Genomic DNA, 24,307 nt, shown 5'->3' with positions numbered 1-24,307 from the left:
CTGATTCAATGTGGACCTTAGCTGTAGAAGAAACACTGTTTAGGGATTGGAGTGGGCATTTTCTGCAATCTCCAGTGTATGTGATTGAGTATTGAAAATAAAAAATGATTGTAGTGTGCAAGTGTCACTTGTGCAGGTTTTGAATTGCATGTAGGCGCAATGGATTAATGACAGGTGAACGCCTGAAAGGATTTCATAACGGGGAAAGCTTAGTTACAAAACATGTCAAAAGAAATGGAATTGGAGAGACACGTGGAGGAAGACGTGCAGGTCAAGAGACAACTGTCACAACCTCTAACGTGAAGCCACTGTAAGCAGACAAGTGAACAAGAAGAGAAGCCTTACCTCAAGAAGATAGCAGAGGTTGGTGTTAAAATGATTACTTCTAACATGCAAGGCACATTTAATAGAATTGAAAGCTTTGCCACTTCAAAGTGAACATATGCAGTACATTGTATACATTGCAGTTGGTATTACATGTGGGCTGATGCCTCTTGAAGATCATTTTAAATGGCAAGAATGGACCGGACTGGGGGGAAAAAAAACTTGACATGCTTCACTTTAGAACACAACTTTATATGGCTCACCAAACTTCTCCTTTGTTAACAGAAAAGAGTCGTGATGGGTGATTGGTAGCTCAAATGAAGACAGCTGGAAAAGTAAAGATATCAATTGCACCTGAAAATAAAAGATAACCAATTAATACTATTTGTATTTTAATTATCAAACGGCTCTTTTAAAATAACAAGTCTTTTAGTTTGACTGCAACAGTTCATTGGTAATATGCCAATTGTTGCCATAGTCTTTATAATATAAAAGTTATTGGTATCAGTCGCGGCTAACGTTGCAAGCCCGAACAGAGGTATTACGTTGTGCCACTGCTCATTCTATTCTCAGGGATCGCAACACGTCCACCTGAGCTGAGAGTAAAGAGTAAGACACGTTATTTCCACAGCGAGAAATCTCTCGTGCTGGTCAGTTCTGCCATAGGAGCAAAGGCGTATGATTTATTATCTCATTTCTATGTAATATTTAAGTGAATTTTTAAAAAATGGTACAATCTCAATATTTACATCCAGTAGTTGGTAGAATCACATAATGCATTAGGCTTTAAGGCACTGTCACTCAGAACTACAACCACACCCACCTCCAAAGAGCCTTTCCGGACCAGAGATTTTTTCCAAAGCAATCATTGGTCTATGTACCCGTCAATCACTTATATTTTTCTCTGTCTATTGGCTACTGTGTGAAGGTCGTCGGGTGGCGTCTTAACACTATTGGTTTACGTCAGTAGTCGGGCGGATCTGCACGCGAAGGTTCCCGGCATGGCTTTTCCGACGAGTGTGTGGCGGGTGAGTAGTATCAGTGAACCTGGTGGACAGTCGAGTAGCGTTGAGCAGAAAGTAGAAGAATGGTCTTTTTATAGATGTAATCCATATGTTGGCGATGACCGCTGGACAACATTTCTGTGGCCATTTAAACGGCGCGTAACATGTGGGCAAAGTTCGTGCCTCTGAAAGCAATAACTCCGTTTTCTGTTGGTTTTTTTTTTACTATTATTCGGGAGTAGAAGGACGCGAGGAGCCTTTAAAGGAGCCCTGGCGAATGTCTCAGATGACACGGCATTTTTATAAGTAGCGTTTTCATCGCAATGTGAATACTCCGCACGTACCGACGTCAGCAGGACTGCGAACTAGTTCAGCGGTGACCGGCGAGCCCGTGACCTTGTGCTCTGCAGCTTTAACGATAAAACACCTAGGATAGTGAGCTTCGAAATGCACGCCGAAACCAGGGTGACCCGACCCCAGAAACATCGAGCTCAAGGTACATTCAAAACTAGGGCGGCACGCCAGATCATCTCCAGGAATCTTGAAGCCCACAGTCGCCTCCACCCACCCACGCTTTAAATTTATGTGTGAGGGGAAACGCTGCCGCCTGCGACGGTACATCCATGGAGCCCCGAGCCAGCTATGTCGTTAAAGTCCTGAAATGTTAATTTCACCTATAGAGTAGCCGTGGTCATGAGAAGGTACCCGTCCATTTACTAACGTGCTCGTCCAGATCTGGATAGGCGAGGAGGCAGTACTTACTTATCCTGGTTGCACTGGCTACATGACAGGAGCCATTCCTGAATGGACTGCAGAGCACAAAAAACACACGCAGTCACATCGGGCTCATCTTTAAAGATGGAGGAAGAAAACCTCCAGAGACACATGGAAACATGCAGATTTGACCCAGACAGTGCCTGCATAGGGTCCGCAGGGAGCTGTTTAACAAATTCCCTGTTAATACATTGACGTTAGATCGAACACAAGCAATATGGCCCAGTGTTCTGCTTTTTAAGCACACAAAGTGTAATGTGCACATTAGATTTCTGTTAAAAGACACGACTGAATGAAGCGTTTAGTTTGAAATGTGTTTATATTGCAAAATCTGGTCTTTACTTGCAAGGTTATCAAGTGGTGATGCATCAAGACCCCTGTTTTTATGGATTGCCTCAATTTTGCCCCAGTAGCTCCTCTGTAAGTTGGGAGGTCTGAGCAGGGGCCATTTTGTGTTGCCTCTGCCCACACTGGTTTCTTCTTCTAGCCTCCACGGCCCTGTGATGATTACTGGAGTGAGTTCAAGCACTGCAGGAGCTTTCAGCATCTCTTTCACAGCTACTACACGTTTGGATCGGCGCCCTCATGCCAGCAGTGGAAGCTGGACTACTACAGCTGTCAGGAGTGGGAGAAACATCACAGTGCACAGGCCAAGGTGGGCAGCAGCAAGATGGCAGATCTGAAGAGAACCTGCTAAAATCATTTTTATACTGTATGTTCAATGTGTTTATGATTGGGCTGACATGAAGAATGTCGTGAAAAACACCTCATTCTTAATTTTAAAATAGTCTTAAGTAGGCCCATTTTATAATGTCAGAGACCTTTTGATTTAATCTAAAGCAGTACCTGAGAGTCTTCCCCTCTTTAGTTCTCCATTGCCCTCCATATCACTCTTTTATACCAGCAGTGCACCTCTGTGCCCTCATTTGTTGATGTCCACCAATGGTGTGAGTTTTAGTGAGTGGCACATTAGACGTCTCCAGACCCTGTGCCAAATAAAGACCCTTTTGCTCTCCTGCTGTGTATGCCTGTCTTAACTGAGGTACGGGGACGCTTTCTTTAAGTCATGAATAGCCATTGTACTGTATAATACCTCTTCATATCTTTACAAATCACATTTTCATTTGTTGTAGGTCTTTCTGCCGTCCCTAATCTACACTTTAAAGTTTTAATCCATGGTAATTGAGGGAGAGTTGCCCGGCTAAGTGCATTAATGTCATGTAGGTTTTGAGCTCCGGTCGTGTACCGCTCTCAGTTTGGTTTATGGAGGGGTGGGCCGAAGCCTCCTGTCTCTTATTGTATCTCAACCCAGGGGTACACTGCAGCTCGGCTTCCTCATTAGATTTCAAGAGAGCAATATACTGGCCCCATTTTGGATGTTATTATTCATAAATAGGTTATTTGCATTTATATAGCGCTTTTCTAACCTGGTCAGAGTGATTTATACAGACAGTGGAGAGCCATTTCAGCCACCGCCAATGTGCTGAAGCAAAGGTTGCCATTGTTGTGTCGCCACGCTTTACCGCACATGAGCTGTTAGGTGGTGAGGAGGTGGCATAGTTAGCCAGTAAGACACAGGGGATGATTAGGGGCCAGAATGAGCAGGCCATGGTGGGCAGTTCAGCCAGGACATCAGGAAGCACCTGGTACTCTTTTGGAAAGGTGCCCAGAGATCTCTTATGGCCAGAGTGTCAGTTTTCAGGTCTCATTTGAAGTCACTGTCTCCCCGTCACTGCTCTGGGATATTGGACTCCAGACACAAACCACCACGTAAGCGCACCCTGCTAGCCTCGCCAACACCTCTTCCAGCAGCAGCAACCCAAGCTTTTTCCTAGACGGTACTTGTTGGGTTCAGATGTGCTTAGCCTCAGGTGGGCTACAAGTTCTGAAGTGCAGCTGATATGGCTGCTGGCTTGCATTCATTTCCCCCGTCCTCCCAAATCCCCTCTAATCAGTGTTGCTTAATGAAAAACTGCATTCAAAAGAAGGGTCTGGAGTGGTCAACATACAGACCCATTGGGGTGGAGCGCCTGGACGACAAACAGTAAATCAAGTCTCTCCTCGCTGACCCTAACCTGCTGTTTTGCACTTCTGGCCATTCCTGCTCACCTTTTCATCCTGGCCAACGGTGAAGTCTGGTGCAGTTCACTTTACTTTACCAAGGCTGTGATAACGCTTAATATCAGCAAATGTCTGAGACCCCTAAAGTATATCAAGTACCCCAGCAGTAAATATCAGGGCACTCCAAGCCTCTGTGTTTGTCAAAAGACATGTAGCTAAGACATTAGCTAAAGCAGAAATGTCTCGTACGATGAAGGTATCGTCTAATGTCTGCTTTTATTCCGTTTTAACGTGTTTGCTTTTATTTTTTTTACTATCACAGGATGCTCTGCAGGCGAGTGAGCGAAAGCGGGTTGAGGAAAAGCAGCGGTACAAGCCAGTTTGGGAGTTGAGGAAGAAACCGCCACATGACTGGTATTTGCCATTACAGGATGAAAGGGAAAATAAATCGTGAAGCAGTGCGAGGCAAGCCTGTAGCCCACACTGCTTGGTCACCACAGACACCACCAATATGCATATTTAATAAATGGGCCCAGTGCTTTTCTTACATTATTGTTTGGACAGTTTACATTTGCAACTAGTAAGTTTAGCTATTCATTTCAAATCTGTCAAATCATCTTATGGCGTGGTGGCACCGTGGTCAGTGTTAGCCAGTGCCCTGACTTGGAGCTCTGTGCTGCTGTCTTCTGTCCCAGTTCAATTGGACCTGCAGGTTAGGGAATGTGATTTGTGTGTGTGTGGACACTGCCAACCTTGATCATCTGTGACTTCATAGAGCTCCTCACCTTACCAAGCTGTTTGACTAATTCTTCATTGGTCCCTGCCTTCCATGTGGTGCTGCTAGGATAGCAACTGTCCACTGGGGTCCTGGACTGAGAAGGGTATGTTGACAGTGGAGTCATTCTGCAACAAAAGGAAGTTATGTTAGGACTTTGTACAATTATAATTTTTTATTAGGAATGTGTCCGGTCAGGTTGGCGAGCATGTACTGGTACAGCGTGTGGCCGCACCCACCACATAGGATCCTGGTTGGCAGCCCCCCAGGCAGACGCACGGTCCGGTCCTACCCTCTGGAAATGACATCTATCTGCTGCAACCAGGTGTTACATGAGTCTTCTTGGCCTTGTCCAGCCACCCGGGTCCTCAACAATGACGATTCTTCGAGCCGGATCACCCTCAGGGAATCGCACCTCATGGCTGTAGTGCTGTAACAGACTCTCCTTCACAATGCAGATAATGTTCTTCTTTCGGGACTCCGTGAGCAACACAAAGTCAAACCAGTGGAACCTAAGGTTTCTCCAGAGACACAAAGGAGTCCAGTCTTCGTGTCAGGTCACTGGATAGCGTCCATGTCTTGCAACCATATAGCAAAACAGGACTCAAACGTCACTGCCAAGGTAAGCAAACCACTCAACAAGGTCAACACTCACTCTGCAGACAGAAACACTGCTGATGGCCGTGCCAAAGGGGTCATTTAAAGGCGGTGATGGAACGTGAACTTACCCAGATAACTCACACAGATAAAGTAGACAACAGCAGTCTACCTACTTAGCATGGGGTTAAATTTCTACTCCAATATTTTAATGGATTTGTGACCCAGTGACGAAGTCCACGTCTACCGTGATGTCTGTCTGTCACCCATAACTCCTGAAATGGAATCCCATTTACTCTGAGCTAGATCATTTCATAGGAAGTTCTAGTTTACTAAAAATGAGTTTCTCTTTTCACCCAGCATTTCTTGGTAGATATCACCTATTAAAAAGTGTTGTATTAAAGGAACAGGTCATCAGGAGTTGTCGTTACCTCTTTCCACTTGCGTGTCTTTTACAGCGTACTGGTTTTGAGCTCCATTCCTCTGTAATTTTGTTTCAGATAGAAGTAATCATGCAGTGTTGAAACGCTCAAACATTTTGGGGCACTAGATGGAAATGATCAGATCACTGACAGGTCCGCCTGGCACATCTTCTGGGCAGTCTCCCCCCTCCATCTTCGCTAAGTGGCAGTTTCTGCCATGTTAGCCGCTGGTGGAAGCCTGCCCTTTTGTTACAGCTGGCACTGGCAGGTGGCTGGACTTTCCAGTCATTCAAGGCTACACAGGGTTTCATGAAGTTTAATGTCCAGTACATTGGCCTACTAGTTCAGCTTTCATCATTTTCACACTGCGATGCTCTGCCAGGTCACGAATTGCAGAAACACAAAGAAATTTGGGATTTGGAAGTTGCTTTGGATTAAATAACTAAGTGCATTTAAGCAGAATATGGTGGCCTGATAAACACCGAGTCCAATAGTTCATTAGTATCCAAATCTGTAAAACCTTTTTAAACTCTTGGTGAAGGAGATATTATTTATACTTTACCCATAGTGTGTTTTTTAAAGAAGTCAAAGCCATCTTGCATGAGCGGAGAGATGATCCAGCTTGTAGCGTAGACAGTGACTTGACGGAGAAAAACATGGCAGAGACGTCGGGTGAAGACCACGAGAGCAGGTGAGGGTTACTTATTTCTATTTCTCTTTTGCTGTTGTATAAGGAAGACAGGAAAGTGGAGGTAATGTTGCTCTCCTCACTAATTACGGTGCTCGACAGTTTTGGCCATGCTTAGTGTGTTATTTAACAAATATAACTACAAATTTGACTGCACTCTTCCCTTGTGATAATAATGATCCTTTAAACCTTTCAGAAGGTTGATCCCCGAGTAGACTCCTACGTTTGAGAAGACGGCCTCACCCTCGTCTCTTTCAGCCCCCATTTCTAACTCTTTCACCGCACAGCCATTTATTCTGTTTACCCCACATAGCCATCTTAGTTCAGTGTGATCCCACAAATTAATTTTCTAACAGACGGGTGACAGCATTGGTGTTTATTTGTTCACCTGTGTGTACACTTTAGTGATGTCATTGTATTTGCCCTCTGGTGCCTGGTATCCAGATTTCGGTGGGGTGTAACAGGGGCCTTCACTTTCAAAAGGAAACAGTTTTTGGTCTCTTTTCACAGCTGCTTGATAAAGCTCCTCAGACTCCAGGCGCAGCTCTTCCAGGGCCACTCTCTGAGCTTCCAGTGCTGAGCCGATGGCCTCCATCTCTGCCTTGTGAAGGCCCAGCTTATACCTCGACCACTCCTTCATAAGCAGTGCTCGGCGCTCGCTTTCCACTTCAGACACCTCTGGGAGAATTCGGACCCTGAGGGTGACAAGAACGAGCGTAGTCAATACAACAGGCCGACATCAGCCTTACGACAGAAGTTTCATTTGAACTCTTTGACAGTTTCATCCCACACTGAACCACTGTAAACAGAAGCTCAGATTCCTGAGTGTACCTTGTGTCATCCAAGTATTTAGTAGGAACTACCCAATCTTCAATGGGTATAAGTTCAGGGGGAACTCTCTCCAGCTTCTTAATTTTCTTCCTCATCCGGTCTTTGACCATCTGGTCTCTCTTAGGGTCAACTTTCTTCTTTTTCTTTTTGGGTTCAGACCTTTAAACCAGAAGATGAAACGTAACCAATTCTTTCTGACATTTAGTGATAAACAACAGTAACAAAGCAAGCTCATCCATTTATTTTTGGCTGGATGTCTGCAGGTTAGAAAACTGATCACACGTCCATTAAGCTGTCATCAGTCCCCCTCATCCACTTCAGGGTTGGGAGAACCAGAGCCTGCTGGCAGGAATAAGACAGTAGGAAACCAAGAACCAGGGTACCAGTTCACTGCAGGGCACACTCTGGCACAAACCCACATTCAGGCCAATTTATAGTCACAGATAAACTTAACAGACAGTCCCAGAAAAAAACAAAACACTCGCACAGAGGCAGGCAAACTCCACGGAGCAAGTGCCCTGCCATCAGGAGATAAATACAAAACTGAGCTTTACCTCATGGGGAGAGACAGCCGGAGTGCCAAGACAGAGGTTTGCCAATGAGCCTGGCAGGCGTGTATGCTTGGTCCAGTGACAGAGCTAGGGCAGAAGAAGACAAAACACAGAGTAATATGGCAGAAAATACTCAAAGAAGGCAAATATAAAATACATGGATAAGCACAAAGTGTGACCACTTAGTCTCGTGGGTATGTGACTGGACTGTGCGCTTCACTGCTGAGGCCACTGCGCATGTGTGGGGTTCATCAGCAACACGTTTGTCCCAAGACCTCATCATGTGCACTGCACACAACCGCACTTCTGTGTGTGTATAAAAGTACTGATAAGTGGCCAAGTTGGGGAGCATGCACTGGTACGGTGTGTTGCCGAACCCACTACACGGTGAAACAACTCGGGATCACAGTTGGCAACCTCCCAGGCAGACACGCGGTCCAGTCCTACCCTCCATCTGCCACTGCCAGGTGTTACGTGGGCAACCCCTTGGCCTGGTCCAGCCACTTGGGTCCCCAACATAAGAGACGGATTGTTTTTAAATCATGTAACTGAAGTAGAAAGCTTGACAAGCTTTAAAATGTATCTGGATGTGACACTGGGACAAGTAGGCCATTTCATAACCCAACATGCACTACTAGTTAAAGGTCTGAACACTGTTCTTGATCAAAACTGATACTTTTTGTATTCAGATACCATTAAAGTGATTTAAAGAATAGAGCCGAGGTATTACAAGTGTGTAAATGGCTATCACTGCTTTTTAATTTACTATTCACATATGACTGCAGAGCCCCACTTTCAGCAGCCATTCCTTCAGGCTCCTAATGGTAAACTCCCTTAGCGGGTCCTTTATTTGTCAGGTTTACATGCCATTTGGCTATCAGGGAAACCTTTGTAATTGTAATAGCCTCACTGAAACTGCTTACTCTTTTCACTAGCATTGCAAGCTGCTGGCACTCTGGTTTCAAAAATGGCCAAAATGAAACGGCTTCCTCAAGAAACATGTCAGTCTTATTTTTGTTTTTTGGCAGAATGAAGGTTATTTCATATGACAAGCTGCCCAGAAACTGAAGATTTCATATCTTGAGAGGAGAATCTAAACCGAATCAAACTGGGACGGACAAGAAAGGGGAAGGCCGAGGTGCACAACTGCATAAGAGGAGAAGGACATCAGAATGTGTGGTGTGAGCAACAAACAAATACCTTACAAGTCATGCCAGTCCCATCTTAGACAGTTTTGTGCTCTACTTTGGCCACTTTTGGACCCAGAACTGAACTTTAGCAATGCCAGTACTGTGCAACACAAGTGAGCAGAATAACAGGTTTCACTACTGCCAATACAACTACAAAAGTCCACCTGAACAACCAGTTTGTAAAAGATGAGCTACAGGAGGGAGCTCACTATTGGCACACTGAAGGAATGGCTGCTGAAAAGTGGGCTTTGCAGTCATATGCGATAATAAATTAAAAATCAGCTACCTGTCTAAAACAATTCGAAATTTAAGTAGTATGCATAGACCTCTGCAATAATGTTTTAAATGCACCATCTGTTGGAATGACAAACATTTGATGATGGACAGATGGGCACACAGACACTCAAACTTTTATTATGGTGGATGCCCAATAACTAAATTGTGGCGCATCTTCCTTTCCTTTGATTAATGAAGTAACCTTTACATTTTTTCTTTTAGTTTAATTTACATATCTTTTTTCAGGTGGTTTATTTAAAGTTTCAAAACATCTTGGATTGGCAGCAATAAAGCCGCTGTCTAAAACTGAGCATTAGGTCGAAGGTGAAGAATCCCCTCGGCTCCAGCCTTCATTTAGCGAGGTTTTGATTTCGGTGTACCGTCGCTTATCACGCGTGTACAGCAAAAAACAAGCTTCTATTGCTGCGATTACTGAACTGGCCCATTGTAAGTAACAATTATTGAGAATAATGAAATGCATTTTGTTCCAATCCAATAAAACAGACGAATGTGCCCCTTAGCGATCATCAGAAACTTCCTAAGATTGATTCAACAGCTCGACGGAGTCCTGCACAGCACAAATTACTTAAAAACAAGCACGTATCCGCGTGTACCTCAACCTCCTGAGCAGCTGCGTGCCCAGTGCACTGCTCGCCGACACGACCGCCATCCCCGAGCATCCGAAGCAAACCGACCGCCCGCCCTTCAGCCGGCTGCTGCGCCGCTCGCTGGCTTCCGTCCGGAAACAGAGACGCAGCGGAAACAGTCCCTCGTGAAAGGAGTTCCGCTCCCTTACTCGGACTGCTTTTTAAACAAGAATCGAGTAATACGCTCGAAGCAGCTCTCCAGATATGGAGAAGCCGGACCTTCTTCAGTAGACGAGACCTGGATGAGCTGCTTTAATGTCCCCTTCACTCAAACACTTCTCTCCGTTGCCTCGTAGAAATACTGATTTTTTTTTAAAGATTACATCTGTCTCGTTACGTGTTAACCTTTTATTTTTTTAAGTCGGGAAGATGGGGGAACAGCAAGGAGAGGATTCTATTGTTAGGCTTCTTTTTAAAGGTGAAATGCTAGAGACAGGCGTACATTTTACAATGCTTACCTTTACTATTATTAGTATTGATATACTTTGTAAAACTACTGTGAAAGCTGCACTTTATCTCTGGTTTCACATAATTTTTTCTTGACTTGGTCTCAAATCGCACATTCATTTTAAAAATGTTGTATGGTAGACTAAGAAAAAATGTAGCAAAACGATATGATGCTGGTACAAAGGATGAGCCCGGGGCTCTTGATCTGTTTTCCTGATTTGATTTCCTTATCGAGGGGTAAATGCGAGTGGCTGGCGTGAGGTCCTCGAGATGCTTTGATAAAATGGAGCAAGCAGAATTCTTTCAACTTGCCAGTGAATTAATTACACACTCCAGGATGCCAGTGGGGACTAAAGAGAAGTGAAGCAGCTCAGTACTGAAAGAGTTGTGGGAATTGGAGCACACCATGAAGAAGGAGCATGGTGTCATATAGCCAGACAAAGCAGGTGGCTGGGTTCGACCTCTTCTCTCTGTTGTTATAGTTCTTGGGTGATTATGTTCTTACCAAATGACAACAACAGCACTATGTGATTGGGAGATCAATCTGGACTTTATGTACTAAGATCCATTAGAAAACATTTAAACTTCAACTTGTGAGTTGCCAGCCAGCAAGACGAGCTTGGAAAGGCCGGTGTGGCTGGTTGGAAGGCCATTTGGTTCATCCCTCCACTTTCTCAGGTGACGTTTAGTTGTAATGGGTTGTGAGGAGTCACGGGAGCACACAGCATGATGGACTGGAGGCCACGTCCATCCCAGGTTACACTGAACAGAAACAGCAGGGTGAGATCCTGAGGTGGACATGCAAACTCTACAAAGAGGATCAAATGGCAATCTCAAGTTAACCGCTCCACAGTCACCTCTGCTCAAGCAACCATTTTGTAGTGCCCTTCTAATTACATGATGTAGAGTTTAACAGATTATTACTAAGAAAATATCCAATATTAGAAATGAAAACATTTACAATTTTCATCCTTAGTAAAACATGTTATAATGTATACATTTAATATTTGTAGCCTAATGGGAAATCAGTAGCTAGAGAAGAAAGCAACCCTAGACAGAACATGAATCTGCTAAACACAAATGCACCATGGCTAAATCCAGCAGTGCCACTCTGGGGTTGTCATATCAAACCTGTACAAGCTTGGGATGTGGAGGAAAACCCACCCCAGGAGAGCTAACTACTGCACCACCGGGCACCCCAATCCTGTACACATATAAGGCATTTGCCAAACAAGTGGAGCCATGAAGTCAGTCAAGCTCATTGGCGTAGAACAGAAAAAATGACAAATAAGAAGAGACAGTTTGGTCCATCGGGCTGGCTGTCTTGTTCAGCTAATAGCCAAGCCATCCCAAAATCGGACTCTGGGTCCCCATAAAGGTCATGAAGGTTTCTGCTTCAAGTCCGTGTCTCGGTGGTTTGTTCAGAGTCCCACAACTCCTTGAGTACTGAAGTGCTTCCTGACTGCATTTCTCCTTAAGTCTCCACTGGTGTGGTCGAACACGTCATTCACCATTATGTTGAAACCCTTCTAGCTTATCAATCAATGCCTTTGAGGATGTGAAAGCCGTGGATTAGGCCCCTCACAGTCTCCTCTGCTCACTCTAAACAGGTCACAGTACGACGTGTCCTTAACTTCGGAGATGTGCCTGCTTGCTTTGTGTTTATTATACTCCAGATGTCGTCTCACAAGTGCATTATATAAAATCTAAGCATAATGTCCCTCCATTTGTATTCAACAGTTTTTACAATACAACTCAATGTTTTATTTGCTGTTTTAATTGTTTTGAGCATTGGTCAGAAGCCGAGCCTTTCCACAGTGTCTTCTTCTTCATTTGAAGCAGCAAATAGAAGCAAAAGGGAATGAAGACCTCTGGTGTAGTGGATGAATTCTGGGAAAGGCCCCGGTTAGTGATGGCAGTAGTTACACCTGATGCAGTTCTCTGTGGTGCTGTGAAGAGTTTGTTATTTAATTCAAAGGGAAAAAACGCACAAGTAGAGGCTGCACATCAACGTGACGCTCAACACGACTCTGCGCAGCTTCAGGCTCAATCTTAGCAGCCCCAAAACTGGTAAACGTTCTTCACGGATTCCACTTAGCAACACGACTGTGGAGTTTGTTTCAGGCTTCTTGTGTGAAAACACTTTGGGACTTGAAAAGCTTGCAAGACGCAGCAGGCGAGTTGATCAGAAAGAGGTGGTGGGAATCAGCGTCACAAAGAGAAGAGCTGCGTCGAGGGCACGTTTTGGATTATTGCAGGGGGGCAGCAGAACATGAGCTCTGCCCAGTCAGGATTTTTCTTTGAACCCATTTCTTCATTTGAAACTGTTGAAAGGACGCTTTTAATGAAATGGCTGGGCCTCAGTTTCCCAACAGGGCAGGCTTTATGTCTTGAACGCTTCCTAAAGACGGTGGTAATGCACATTCGTTTTCTCTTATTTGGGGACCCAATTTCAATTAAATTTATTATGCAGCATATTTCAAAATTTCTGCTGTTGACCCAAAGGGCTTACAATAAAACAGACATAAAAACACTCAATAGAAGTAACCAGGGAATGCCAAGGAATAAAAAGGAGTTTTTTGCCCACCTTTAAACACACATAATCGGGTGACATCAGTCTTGGGGACAAGTGTGACAGGACAAGGGTACTGGGATGGGATTTGCTGCCAAGCAGAGGTGGCACCACCAGACCTGGGCGGCCAAGATGGCGTAATTCAAGGCTGCTGAGCCCATCCTGACAGCTTGGTGCACACGGCAGGACAGACCCCCGGGAGTTAAAGCTGGACACACAGAGACGGGGAGACCACCAGCCATGTATGCAACGTGAACCCCGGCATCACCCGGCGCCTTCTTCTGCTGAATGGTTTCCTGATGTCTCTGCCTTGGCAAACTGAAAGGAGACGAGGGCTTAAAAAATAGCATTTGTATTCCAGTAACTGCAGCAAGTGCCGACCCCAGTTAAGAAACTGGTTAGAACGAAGAGCTGCGGCCCTCCCTGGGCCCCCGCCCCGACTGCTTTCGGCCAGTTCAGTTCCCCACCCCTAGACCCCCCACCCCCGTTTCGTTTTACTTTTGTTCCCGTCTTAAAGCCCCCGCTGATGGCGCTCGGGATCCTCACTTGAAGCCCACGTCGTTTTTTTTTTTTTATTAAATATATTAAGTGAGAAATGAGGCCGGCCACGTAGATCGAGCGGCCCGGGCCTAGGCGCCGGCGGACCTGACCTTTCCGGGGCCCGTGTTTCCAGGGGGAGCGCTGGGAAAGGTCGGCCACTTCCTGTGTTGCCGCCGCTGCAGGGAAGCCGGAGGGATGAGAGGAATTGGCGGGGCGACGATGGCGCTGCTCTGAGTGGCGGACGCGGCGCGGACTTGGGGGGCGAGCAGCACGGCGAAGCGGTGCCACGCAGTGAGTGCAGGCGGGCGGAGGGCCGCAGAGACTAGGGGAGCGGAGCGGCGGCACAGGCGGAGGAGGAGGAGATGAAGCTCTTGAAGCCGACTTGGGTCAGTCACAATGGTGAGTGCTAAGCGGACACCTGTGCCGGGCATTCGGCATGGGGGAGGACCGGCCGCCGGCCCACAAGTTTGAGACCGACCTGCGAGCTCCGGAACGAAAGTTTTGCGCGGCGCCCAGGAGGACGAGAGGGCTGCGGTCGGGGATGTGAGCCCCCACTGAAGCCCACCCCCAGGTCGGAACGCTTAGAGCTCCAAAAACTTTGTCCGGGCCGCACCGATGTCGCTAGGAGAAGGAGATGATCCACAGGTGACCACTCTGACATGAGGACGAGTCCCCAATATCCTGCCGGTCTGAGCTGGGGGCTCCGCTTTGACCGCCTTTGGCTGATTCTTTAATCTGAAACGTTATAAGTGAAGCCCCCGGTCGGTGGCGTTTCGCTTTCTGACCCCACTTTTCTCGTTCCATCTCACCGAGCGTGTCCTTCGGGTGATGGGCAGTGACGGGCGCTATAAAGGAAGGAGAATGGTCGGTGTGATTTAGTTACCAACATACGTGGAAGTGAAGGTGTATTCCTTGACGTTTTCTCTTCTCTCTCTTTATTTTTTGTTGATGATGTTACACATGCAGACATTTCTGAACCCGTCTTTCCGGTTGCACGGCGGCGCAGGTGTTAGTGCTGAGTTGATTTAAATCCCGGCCTGCGTGCTGCCGTGTGACCGAGGTGGCTGAGTGTGCGAATGCAGCGTTACGGTCAGGTGGACACTTTAGTTTAATGAATGTTTCATTGTGTTTTTGATATCTTTCCTATTTAATCTGCGTTTTGGTTTTTTTGTAACGCATTGTGATCTGTGTCTGATGTGAATGGTGGGTTACGAAAAACCTAACATGTTACAGAATGACATTTCATCCCACTGTTTCTGATTTTATTTATTCTCACCTTCTACCCCTCTTTTTTTTTTTGCGCCCTCCCCAACATAACCTGTCGTTTATGGCTGAGGAGTGAAAACTTTAGATTTGTCAAAAATTTCAATCTCCGGTTTTAAGCGGATCTCGAGGTTTTAGTGTCCCCTGATACCAAAAACATCGACATCTCAATGATGGGTTTGTGTCTGTGTGTGTGTGTCGCAGTTTCTTGAGGACGGTCTACAGCTAAATCGGCTGGACAGAAAAACTCGAAACTTAAGCCTGTTATGAGATGACGATGTGCTGATTAATTTTTGAGCCAAATCATGCAAGAGAAAGAGGCACTCTAGAGGAACCATCAAATACTGTGATTCTGTAATTAATGAGTTCTTCTTGTCAATTTCTACCATGATAATGTTGTTTATGTTCAGAAAGATCAGCATCAGAATAAATAATTAATTACTGCAATGTTATACGAGGTGAGACACAAAAATAACCGGATTGGTAAAAATAAATATATTGATGAATTAGAGCCTTCTAAACGTTGTCACCTTCTCTATACTCCCCTCCTGATCTCTACCCCGCTCCAGACGTATCCTCCATTGATAGAGACAGTGCTGGAAGTCTTCTTGCTTGAGGCTCTTCACTTCACCCATTGAATAAAAACGTCTTCCCTTCAGGTCACTTTTGACTTTCAGGAACAAGTAGAAATCACAGGGAACTAAATCAGGTGAACAGGGAGGAGGATCGAGGACAGGAATGTCTTTGTCAATCAAAAATTGCTTTACACGCAAAGAAAAAATTTGAGAGAAATTTGATGTTGATCCGCTGTTTGATTTTTTTTCACCCGCCATTATAGCAGCAACTTGTGTAGCGATTGTTGTGCAAATGGTGACTGGGCTCTTCACAGGATTCACCTAGCCGGCCAGTCGGCGGTTTGAGAGGCCGTGCAGGAGGGTGTGATGTAGTTCTATGATTCACGTCCAGCCGAAAAGCCCCAAGCCTAGTCCGGTTATTTTTGTGTCTCAACCTTGTAGAGCAGTTTGGGTGACTTGCTTTCGAGGGCACAAAGCCTTCTGATGCTCACATCCAGATTTTTTCGTATTGTAATATTCACCTTTTTTCATTAATCGTGGCTCTCCTTCACTCTGTGCTGGACTAGCTATTTCTGAAGGTGGTGGTTCTTATTTTTATTTTACTCTTCCTCACAGAAGACGAGTGAGTAAAAATGACTGCTTTCTTGTAACAAGTGACAAACGGCCACCCAACTTGTAAACCGCTTCATCCTGAGTCGTGCTGCGGGGAGTCTGGAGCCTTTCCCAGCAAGCACTGCACACAAGGCAGGAAACGGGCAGGTCGCCAGCCCGTCATTGGGTGAAGACGCTCGCACGATCAACTGAAGAAGTGCTGGGTGGCACAGCTCTGTCCAGTGCAGCCATGGAGAGCACACAAAGGCTGCACCTCAGCTTGGAGTCAAACAAGGAGACCCAGTACCCTGCTCCGCTGTGCCACCCAGCTGCCAACTGGAAACCTTGAGTGTAGCTGTGCATTGATTACATCTGTTGGTAAATTAACATGAAATGTTTTTACGTTTAGGCCATGAGGGTTTGAAGTAGGATGGCAGTTGGCATCTTCTGTGAAAACGTCACTCTGTATGTGTAAAAACGTTAACATTTGGTTCATTGTGTGTGCCTTCATTTTGAACACCACGCCAGGGTATTTGAAGAGTTCAGAAGTGTTTTTATTTAATTATTTATTTTATGTGACATTCTCTAAGTTGAGTTTAGTTTGTTTCATGTGCACAGACCTTAACGTCTCTTAATACGCCACATGGATGGTAGTTTGAAAAGTAATTTGTGTAAAATGTGTGTATCATTTGGTATTTTTCAGGGAAGCCAATTTTTTCCGTTGACATCCATCCAGAGGGAACAAAATTTGCAACTGGTGGACAAGGTAAGAATTTTCTTGAAAGTGTTGTTTTATTGTTGCGTTCCCAACTTTCTCGAGCTCACGTCATCAAATTGAGGGTCACCGTGAGGCTCAGGCCTATCCTGACAGAATGGAGCGCATGGCAGGAGAAGCTCCGGAGGTGCACCACCTCGTTACCCACACTGGGCTAGTTTGGAGTTGCCAGTTAGCTGAACCCGCCTGCCTGTCTTTGGCTTGTGGGAGGAAGACCTGCAGGCCCCTTATGGACACTGAAGCAGGAGTGGAGAATGTCGTTGGTGTGCAGACGGACCCTGTCGAGCGACTGGATTGGTGTTTATTTGTGCTCCTGTATTAGTAGTGCATTAGACTGACTTGTAGGTTGTGAGGCCGAGTACTGAATATGAAGACCTTGGTTTGTTACTTTGAGGGGATTGGCCAGTGGAAGGTTTTTAAATGGCTTATTAGAGTTCCGAGTTTGCTCTTCTGAGGCACCTTAACTGTGTTTATGATTAGAGGGTTCAAAACTGGCAGGTAACCCCTTGTAACCATGATGTCCTTCAGTGCTAATCCATGTTGTGGCTGTGGGGGACCGGCGCCTGTCTGGGCAGCGTTGTGTGCGCGTCAGGGAGCAGCCCTGGGCAGGATGACCGTGTATTGCAGGGCCCATCATGGTACACTGTCGCAACGCAGCGCCACTACCCATCATCCCACTCCTTGCCTTCTTTGCTTTATTCAGTACTGTGATGACTTCCATGAGTGACATTAGAGAGATTAGAGAATAAAACCAAACTGATTTGGGTTGGAGAGTTCATGGCAGATTCATGAGAAATCTTTTACAGGACAAGTTCACTCTCTTTCTCAAACCAAAAGTTATTTCTTCACAGTTATGTTACTTTACTCTATGAAACTGCATTCTAAATTTTTATTAAATAATTAAAAAAAAAACTAGCCCCCTCTTGCATTGTATAATGGACCCCTTTTGCGTACTGGGGTCCCATTCTGGAAAATAAAGCCTTAAAACTTACTTCTCTTTTCCTTATACACGCTCATTTTAAATGCCTCGTATATAAATGTATTTATATCTGTAGACCAAAAAAGTCAATGTAAATGTTTAAAGAGAAGTCAATATTAATATTCATTCGTTTCTGATTTGGCTCATTTCATTGTGGTACGTCTGTGACCGACTTACCAACTAGGCAGACTGAGAAAAAATAAATATGAAAAGATGAAGAAATCAATGTGGTTTCATTTTCTCCTTCATTGTGCAGCCCCGTTTTTGAGCTTTTTAAATGCGTTGTTCAATTTTAATAATCATTTGTGTTCATTAGTGCCATGTTATCTCCAGCCTTTTCAGCAAAGAAAGTCAGATTTTCTGACGCACCTGGTTAAACTCTTACCTGAGGCCTCACTTTGGTGGGCCGATTTACTAAGAAGACGGGGGCAACACCTGCTTTGGCCGTGGAGATGGTAGAAACAGATACTCGTACAGTGTTTTTTTTTTTATTTTATTTTAAAATTTCAGCCTTTGACAGCGAATTATTAGAATTCCGCTCTTAAATTTTATTTCAGTATTTAATGCATTCACACTAGAAGGGGTTGGTGGTAAGATTGGCACTCCAGCCACCATAAAAACCCCCCACCCTCCTCCAGTGTGGTGCTGAGGTGTCGCCCACTGCACTCGGGTCCCGATCCAGGTGGTTCGTCACGTGGTGGGTGAGACTCCCACCCAACAGTCCTCACGAGTTGCAGTGTTCTAAGTCTTTGCATTTCAGTTTTCTGAGGCACAGATCTCACACAGCGCAGTTGTCGCTCATGTTGAGGCAGCCACTCGTTCTGCGTTGGTTCAGGCTTACAATTGGGCTGGGCTTAGAGCCATGATGCCTTCTCCTAAAGTGAACGCCAGGTTCATCTTGCCTAGCAGAGACCATGTAGTTGCATGTGCAGTTTTGAGTCTATAGATTTGGGAGGACTCTCTTTTTGCTGCTTATTTTCCAGGGGAAGATTCTGGGAAGGTTGTCATCTGGAATATGGCACCCGTCCTCCGGGAAGAGGATGAGAAAAATGAGAACATTCCCAGAATGCTGTGTCAGATGGATAACCACTTAGGTATGCCTCTCTCTTGTTAAGTTTGTTATTGTTAAGTTGCAGAATCGCAGGCTCTTAAAAGAATGATTTTATATGTTACTTACCCAATGTAGTTTGTAGTAATGGCTGAGAACAAATTTTTCATCTCTTGTTTTCATTCAGAATGAAGAAAAAAATGTTTATGATATAATAGGACTCAATGGTGACCAATGCTGTATTATGGGAAATGGTGGGAAAAATGTCCATGGGAAAAAGAAAAACGGCTTCTCATGCTACTCATACAATCCACATGTTCACTATCCAGTCGTAAGCTCAAAGTAAATTACTATCGGAGAAAAAATGTAGACAACTTCCTGAATTATCAGAGCACATCATAAATGGGGAAACACATTTTGAACTGAAGACAGGACTCTTGACCAGTGAGAGAGGGGGAGAGGCAGATCTTCAATTCAAAATCAGACGTTTTTCTCTTTATTCTGCATACAATTATGCAATTAAAATTTTTTCTCCTCCGTCACTGCAAACTACATGGTGTTAGCAACTTGAAAAATGTGGATGACTCCTTGAGTAAACTGTTTTTTTTTTTTTGTTTTTTTTATATAATTAACTTAGATATGTCCTTTAATGTCATTTCTATGTTGACATTTTCCCAGCAATAGCGGCTTTCTTGGGGGTGGAAATTTTTTTTCCCACTACGTAATGTTTCAATTTCCACTTTCCTTTTAGTTATAATTTATTTCATTATGCAGTAATATCATATTATAGATCTTAAAGATTCCTGACAAACGAAAGCCACAGATGCTAAGGCTGACGTTTCTTTTTGCAGCTGTTGCCTTTAACCAGTCCTCCTTTGCTTATCTCTTAGCTTGTGTAAACTGCGTCCGCTGGTCAAACAATGGAGTGTACTTGGCTTCAGGCGGTGACGACAAGCTGATCATGGTGTGGAGGCGAGCTGCGTGAGTATTGAGAGGGTGTGCTCACTGGCCTGGGCACCTTGACTTATCCTTGTAAATACAGGCATCTCAACTTAAGCTACTCCAAAACACAGTGGCATCCATTATTTAGCATAAGCCAAATAGTTCACTTTCACTGTCGACCTTTATCAGTGTGAAGAGGACAGGACGGTAAGGTCTAAGCATGTTTTTGTTACCTGCATTGCCCTAATGCACCTAATCTGTTGTTAACAGCGTACTAAAATCTTAAGATAGAAACTGTCTTCAGAGGCTGCCGTATGTCACCGAGTTTGAGTTTAATACCAAACCAGCTGCCGTATTGCTACCTTCAAAGCACAAGGAGTGGCACGTTGTATGTTTCATTTGTACTGCGGTATTATTCAGTCACATCTTATTTTTGAGGAAGGTCATTGCAGTCTCTTATTTATTACTAGACATTAAGCCCGTTAAAATAACGGGCGCTAGAACAGTAGTGCATAAACATTTGTATGAACAGTCTATATTAAATGGCTAGGGACTTTGTATGTGGCTGTAATATGTGTCACTGTATTGTGTGCCTTTAATTTTCTCTCTCAGTAATACTGGTTTGTATTTCCGTGAAATGCCTGTAATTTTGTCTGACAGTAATACAGTGGAACCTTGGTTCACGACCGTAATCCGTTCCAGACCGTATGAACTGTATGTAAATATATATTTTTTAAGTTTTTAAGCACAAATATAGTTAACTATACCATAGAAAGCACAGCGTAATAGTAAACTAAATGTAAAAACATTGACTAACACTAAGAAAACCTTGAACAACAGAGAAAGCTAACACTGCAAGAATTTGCGCTATAGCCTTATGACCCGCTCACTAAAAACTCTTTTTTTAAATGAGTTTTAAGCACAGGGAAAAAAAAAGAACATTTGAAAAATCTGTAATTTAATCAACAACTTTGAAAAGTAACATTGCAACAATGCACGCGCGCCTGTGTGTGTGTCTCTCTCTTGCGCGCCTTTGTGTGTGTCTCTCGCGTGTGTTTCTCTTTAGCGCACACCTTTGTGTGTGTCTGTCTGTCTCTCGCCTGTGTGTGTGTCTGTCTGTCGCGCATGCCTGTTTGTCTCGTGCGTGTGTGAGACGCGTGCGCGCCTGTGTGTCTGTCTCTCTCTGCACAGGGAATGCACAGGAAGAGACTGAACACGTGCTGTGTGGCCCCGCACATGTGCACTTCTCCAGAAGACACACACACACACGGACACTGGACGCACATAAGGGTTTTATTAAAGAGGATGATTTTAGACTCGCTGAACTAAGTGAGTCTGTTCTTTTTCAGGCTGTGACTCCACCTCAGATTTCTAAATTTATTTATACCAAAGCACAAGACTACATAACAAATATAAATACACATGGTGTACAAGCATTTTTTTTAGCTTCTTAAAATTAATTATTGAGTAAGGTAAATAAATGGTTATTTTCAGGGGTGAGCAAAAGTATTCCATTCCCTTGGAAGACATCCTAATTTTCTGCATGACAAAAGATTTGTCGACATATTTATCCATTTGGTATTTTTAATGTGAACTCTTATGCTGTAACAACACATTCCCAAAGTCAAAATAAACCATTCTCTGTAGATATTTAACTGAAGAACAGCAACTCCAAAGTGAGTGATTGCCTAAGTGTTCACGCCCTTACAGGTTCATCCTTTGTTTAAAACCCTTTCCTTTGGGCTGAATAGGTCCCAGTTCTGCACGTTGTTCACGAGTGATTCTTCTTGGCAGAATTGACCGAGATCCTCCCGGTTGGTGGGATGCGCCTCCGGACAGCAGTTTTCCAGTTGTGCCACAGATTCTCAACAGGACTAAGAGCACAGCTTTGCCTTGGCCATTCCACAACATTCACCTTTCAGTTTCAGTGTCACTTTGGCCTTATGCTTAGGCTCATTGTCATGTTGAACGATGAATCTTCTCCTGACCTGTAAATTCATAGCACTCTGGAACAAGTTCTACTGCACTATTGTTTGGGATTTGCGTCCATCCATTGTCCCTTCATTTCTGACAAGATTTCCAGTCCTGGTACAATAAAACATATCCATAGCCTGATGCTGTCACCGCCATATTTCACCGTAGGTTTGGTGTATCTTGAGGCCTAGGCAGTGTTAGTTTTTTGCCATGCATATCTCTTTAAAGCCTGGCCAAAAAGTTCTCTATAACCTTCTCCCGCATTGTAAGTGGGCCTTTCTCATGCTTGGCAGCAAATGCCATATGTGGACCTTCTTATGAAATGGCTTCTTACTTGCTACCCTGCCATAGAGGCCTGTTTTATGGAGAGCTTTTGAAATTGTGCACCCCTGCAACTTGACTCCATTTCAATCACAGAGTACTGCAGACGTCTGAGAGTGACAGTTGGGTTTTTAGGAACCTCACACCAGTCGACATCTTGCTCTGATGTTGAGTTTTGCAGGACTGCCTGTTCCAGTAAGAGTCTGGGTGCTGTGATAGCCTTCCAATTTCTAACGATGGATCCAGCAGTGCACCATGGGGCATCCAGATCTCTTCGATTTTTTTTTTCTTTTTGTAGCCATTTCTTGCCTTGGGTGTTTGACTGACATTGTTTGTCACATCAGCAGAAGGCTCCTTTGTCTTCAGTTTTGCAATGATTGTCCAACAGTCTCAAGTAGGATCTAATTCTGTTTAATTAGGGCTGTCACCTTTTTGTCATCTACAGAAAATAATTTATTTTGACTTTGGAAATGTGTTGTTGCAGCATGAGTTCACATTAAAATGCTGAATGGATAAATGTTTGCAAGTCTTTTGTCTTGCAGAAAATGAGGATGACTTCCAAGGGGTTTGCATACTTTTGCACACCACTGTAAATGTATACGTTCTAAGCTGTTCTAAGGTCATCAGGCTCTAGCAGACTGGGAAAGAAAAGTCTGTTCAAATCGAAAGTCAGCGTCATTGGCCTGTGAGTGTCCGTAAAACGCAAGTCAGATTCTTCCTACATACCTCCCCACATTATACTCTGAGGGATCACAAGTTAGTAACAGGAGAGAAAATGTCAACGAATAAATTTACAATGTGTGCATCAGGTAATTATTAGTGATATGTGTCTCTCTAATCAGTGGGGCTGGCCAGCTGACCAAACTAGTGGCCTACAGTCAGTGGGGCTGGCTGGAATCTCTAAGAAACAAACCCCCGTAGACGTCATTACAGCAAATGGGTGTTGTGGTGCCAGCGGCGGGCAGCAGTCACAGCAGTAGAGCATAACTAACATCCTACAATGGCCTCGTGCAGATTAAAGGGAAACTCCGGTCTCATTAGGAAATCTTAAGGCTTATTTACTTTCCATTGGCAGCAGTCGGAAGAAGTGTCTCTCTCGCTGCACTTAGTGTGTCGCGTGTTATTGTTCTTCCTTTAATATGGGTGCTTTCTGATTACTTGCTAAGAAATGAGAATATGGCCTTTAGATACCCACTTGGACTTGATTGTTTTCCCCTCCTTCTGATTCAGTTTTAATTGCTGAGAATTCATCAATAATCTCTATATCTAAATGAAATTGTTCTTCTGATCCTTTCCAGCTACATTGGCCCAAGTACAGTGTTTGGTTCAAGCAGTAAACTAGCCAACGTGGAGCAATGGAGATGTGCAACCATCCTGAGAAGCCACACAGGAGGTTAGTGCCCTGCGTCTTTGAGTGTCTGGTTGTTTTGTGTATGTTTATGGTGTTTTCGTACTTTTTTGTTTATTTTACTATTTCAGGATTCAGATTTTTCACTGATGTGTCACATTCCTAGTAAAATATTAAGAAAGTTTACTGTAGTTGAAACTGTTGGAGGCCCACAAGGCTTCATATCACATTGGAGTGTTAAATTCAGAGCAGTTTTCAGCTGTAAAACTCCTGTGACCGTCACCGTGTTGTAATGAGTGTGGGCCTTGTCTGGGCTCCTCCAAAGAGGGGCAGATTAATTGGTTAGGTGCTCGTTTGCAAAGGCATGCAGGGTAGAGGATGGCACTTGTGCTTTGTTGTCCCTTGTTCTAGTCGGACGGTGTGGCCCTGGATTTCCCTCTGCTGTTGCAGCCACCACTTGTGTCTTGTCCGGCCTGCAGGTTTGCTTGGATGCCTTTTGCCTTTGAATGTTCCTCTTCTGTGAATGTTTTTTTTTCTTGTAACTTAGTTTTAAAAAGCTTTGGAGGGTTTTTGTAAGGCTTTCTCAAACCAACCGTTTTATTAAGCTACATCTCCTTGATTCTTATCAGCTGATCAAAATGTACATATTAATATACAGTCAGTCAGTCAGTCATTATCCAACCCACCGTATCCTAACACAGGCTCATGGAGGTCTGCTTTAGCCAATCCCAGCCAACACGGTGCCGTAAGGCAGGAACAAATACGTGTGATTTAAAATATTTATGTTCACAT

At 44.4% G+C, this 24,307-nt stretch overlaps 3 protein-coding genes across 3 annotated transcripts in view; 2 read left to right on the top strand and 1 right to left on the bottom strand.

The window, feature by feature from the left end:
• Window positions 1–1,249: 1,249 nt before the first annotated feature.
• On the top strand, window positions 1,250–4,712 carry c12h22orf39 (chromosome 12 C22orf39 homolog). The gene is made up of 3 exons (XM_039771590.1): window positions 1,250–1,352; window positions 2,590–2,757; window positions 4,486–4,712. The coding sequence occupies exons 1-3, from the start codon at window positions 1,326–1,328 to the stop codon at window positions 4,615–4,617; spliced, it is 327 nt and encodes a 108-aa protein (XP_039627524.1). The 5' UTR covers window positions 1,250–1,325; the 3' UTR covers window positions 4,618–4,712.
• A 2,294-nt stretch (window positions 4,713–7,006) lies between these two features.
• On the bottom strand, window positions 7,007–10,236 carry mrpl40 (mitochondrial ribosomal protein L40). The gene is made up of 4 exons (XM_039771589.1): window positions 10,108–10,236; window positions 8,031–8,114; window positions 7,477–7,635; window positions 7,007–7,340 (listed from the first exon to the last, which is right to left on the bottom strand). The coding sequence occupies exons 1-4, from the start codon at window positions 10,161–10,163 to the stop codon at window positions 7,022–7,024; spliced, it is 618 nt and encodes a 205-aa protein (XP_039627523.1). The 5' UTR covers window positions 10,164–10,236; the 3' UTR covers window positions 7,007–7,021.
• A 3,230-nt stretch (window positions 10,237–13,466) lies between these two features.
• Window positions 13,467–24,307, top strand: part of LOC120540653 (protein HIRA) — a 30,372-nt gene continuing 19,531 nt past the window's right edge. Inside the window, exons 1-5 of the mRNA XM_039771587.1 lie at window positions 13,467–14,098; window positions 16,832–16,894; window positions 18,866–18,976; window positions 19,821–19,911; window positions 23,466–23,560. Coding sequence (XP_039627521.1) covers window positions 14,062–14,098; window positions 16,832–16,894; window positions 18,866–18,976; window positions 19,821–19,911; window positions 23,466–23,560 — 397 coding nt within the window. The 5' untranslated portion in view covers window positions 13,467–14,061. The remainder of the gene's footprint in view (window positions 14,099–16,831; window positions 16,895–18,865; window positions 18,977–19,820; window positions 19,912–23,465; window positions 23,561–24,307) is intronic.

The sequence above is a fragment of the Polypterus senegalus genome, chromosome 12, assembly GCF_016835505.1.
Source record: "Polypterus senegalus isolate Bchr_013 chromosome 12, ASM1683550v1, whole genome shotgun sequence".
NCBI lineage: Eukaryota > Metazoa > Chordata > Cladistia > Polypteriformes > Polypteridae > Polypterus > Polypterus senegalus.
Note: the sequence above shows the minus strand (reverse complement) of the source record. Positions and strands in the feature narration are given on the sequence as shown.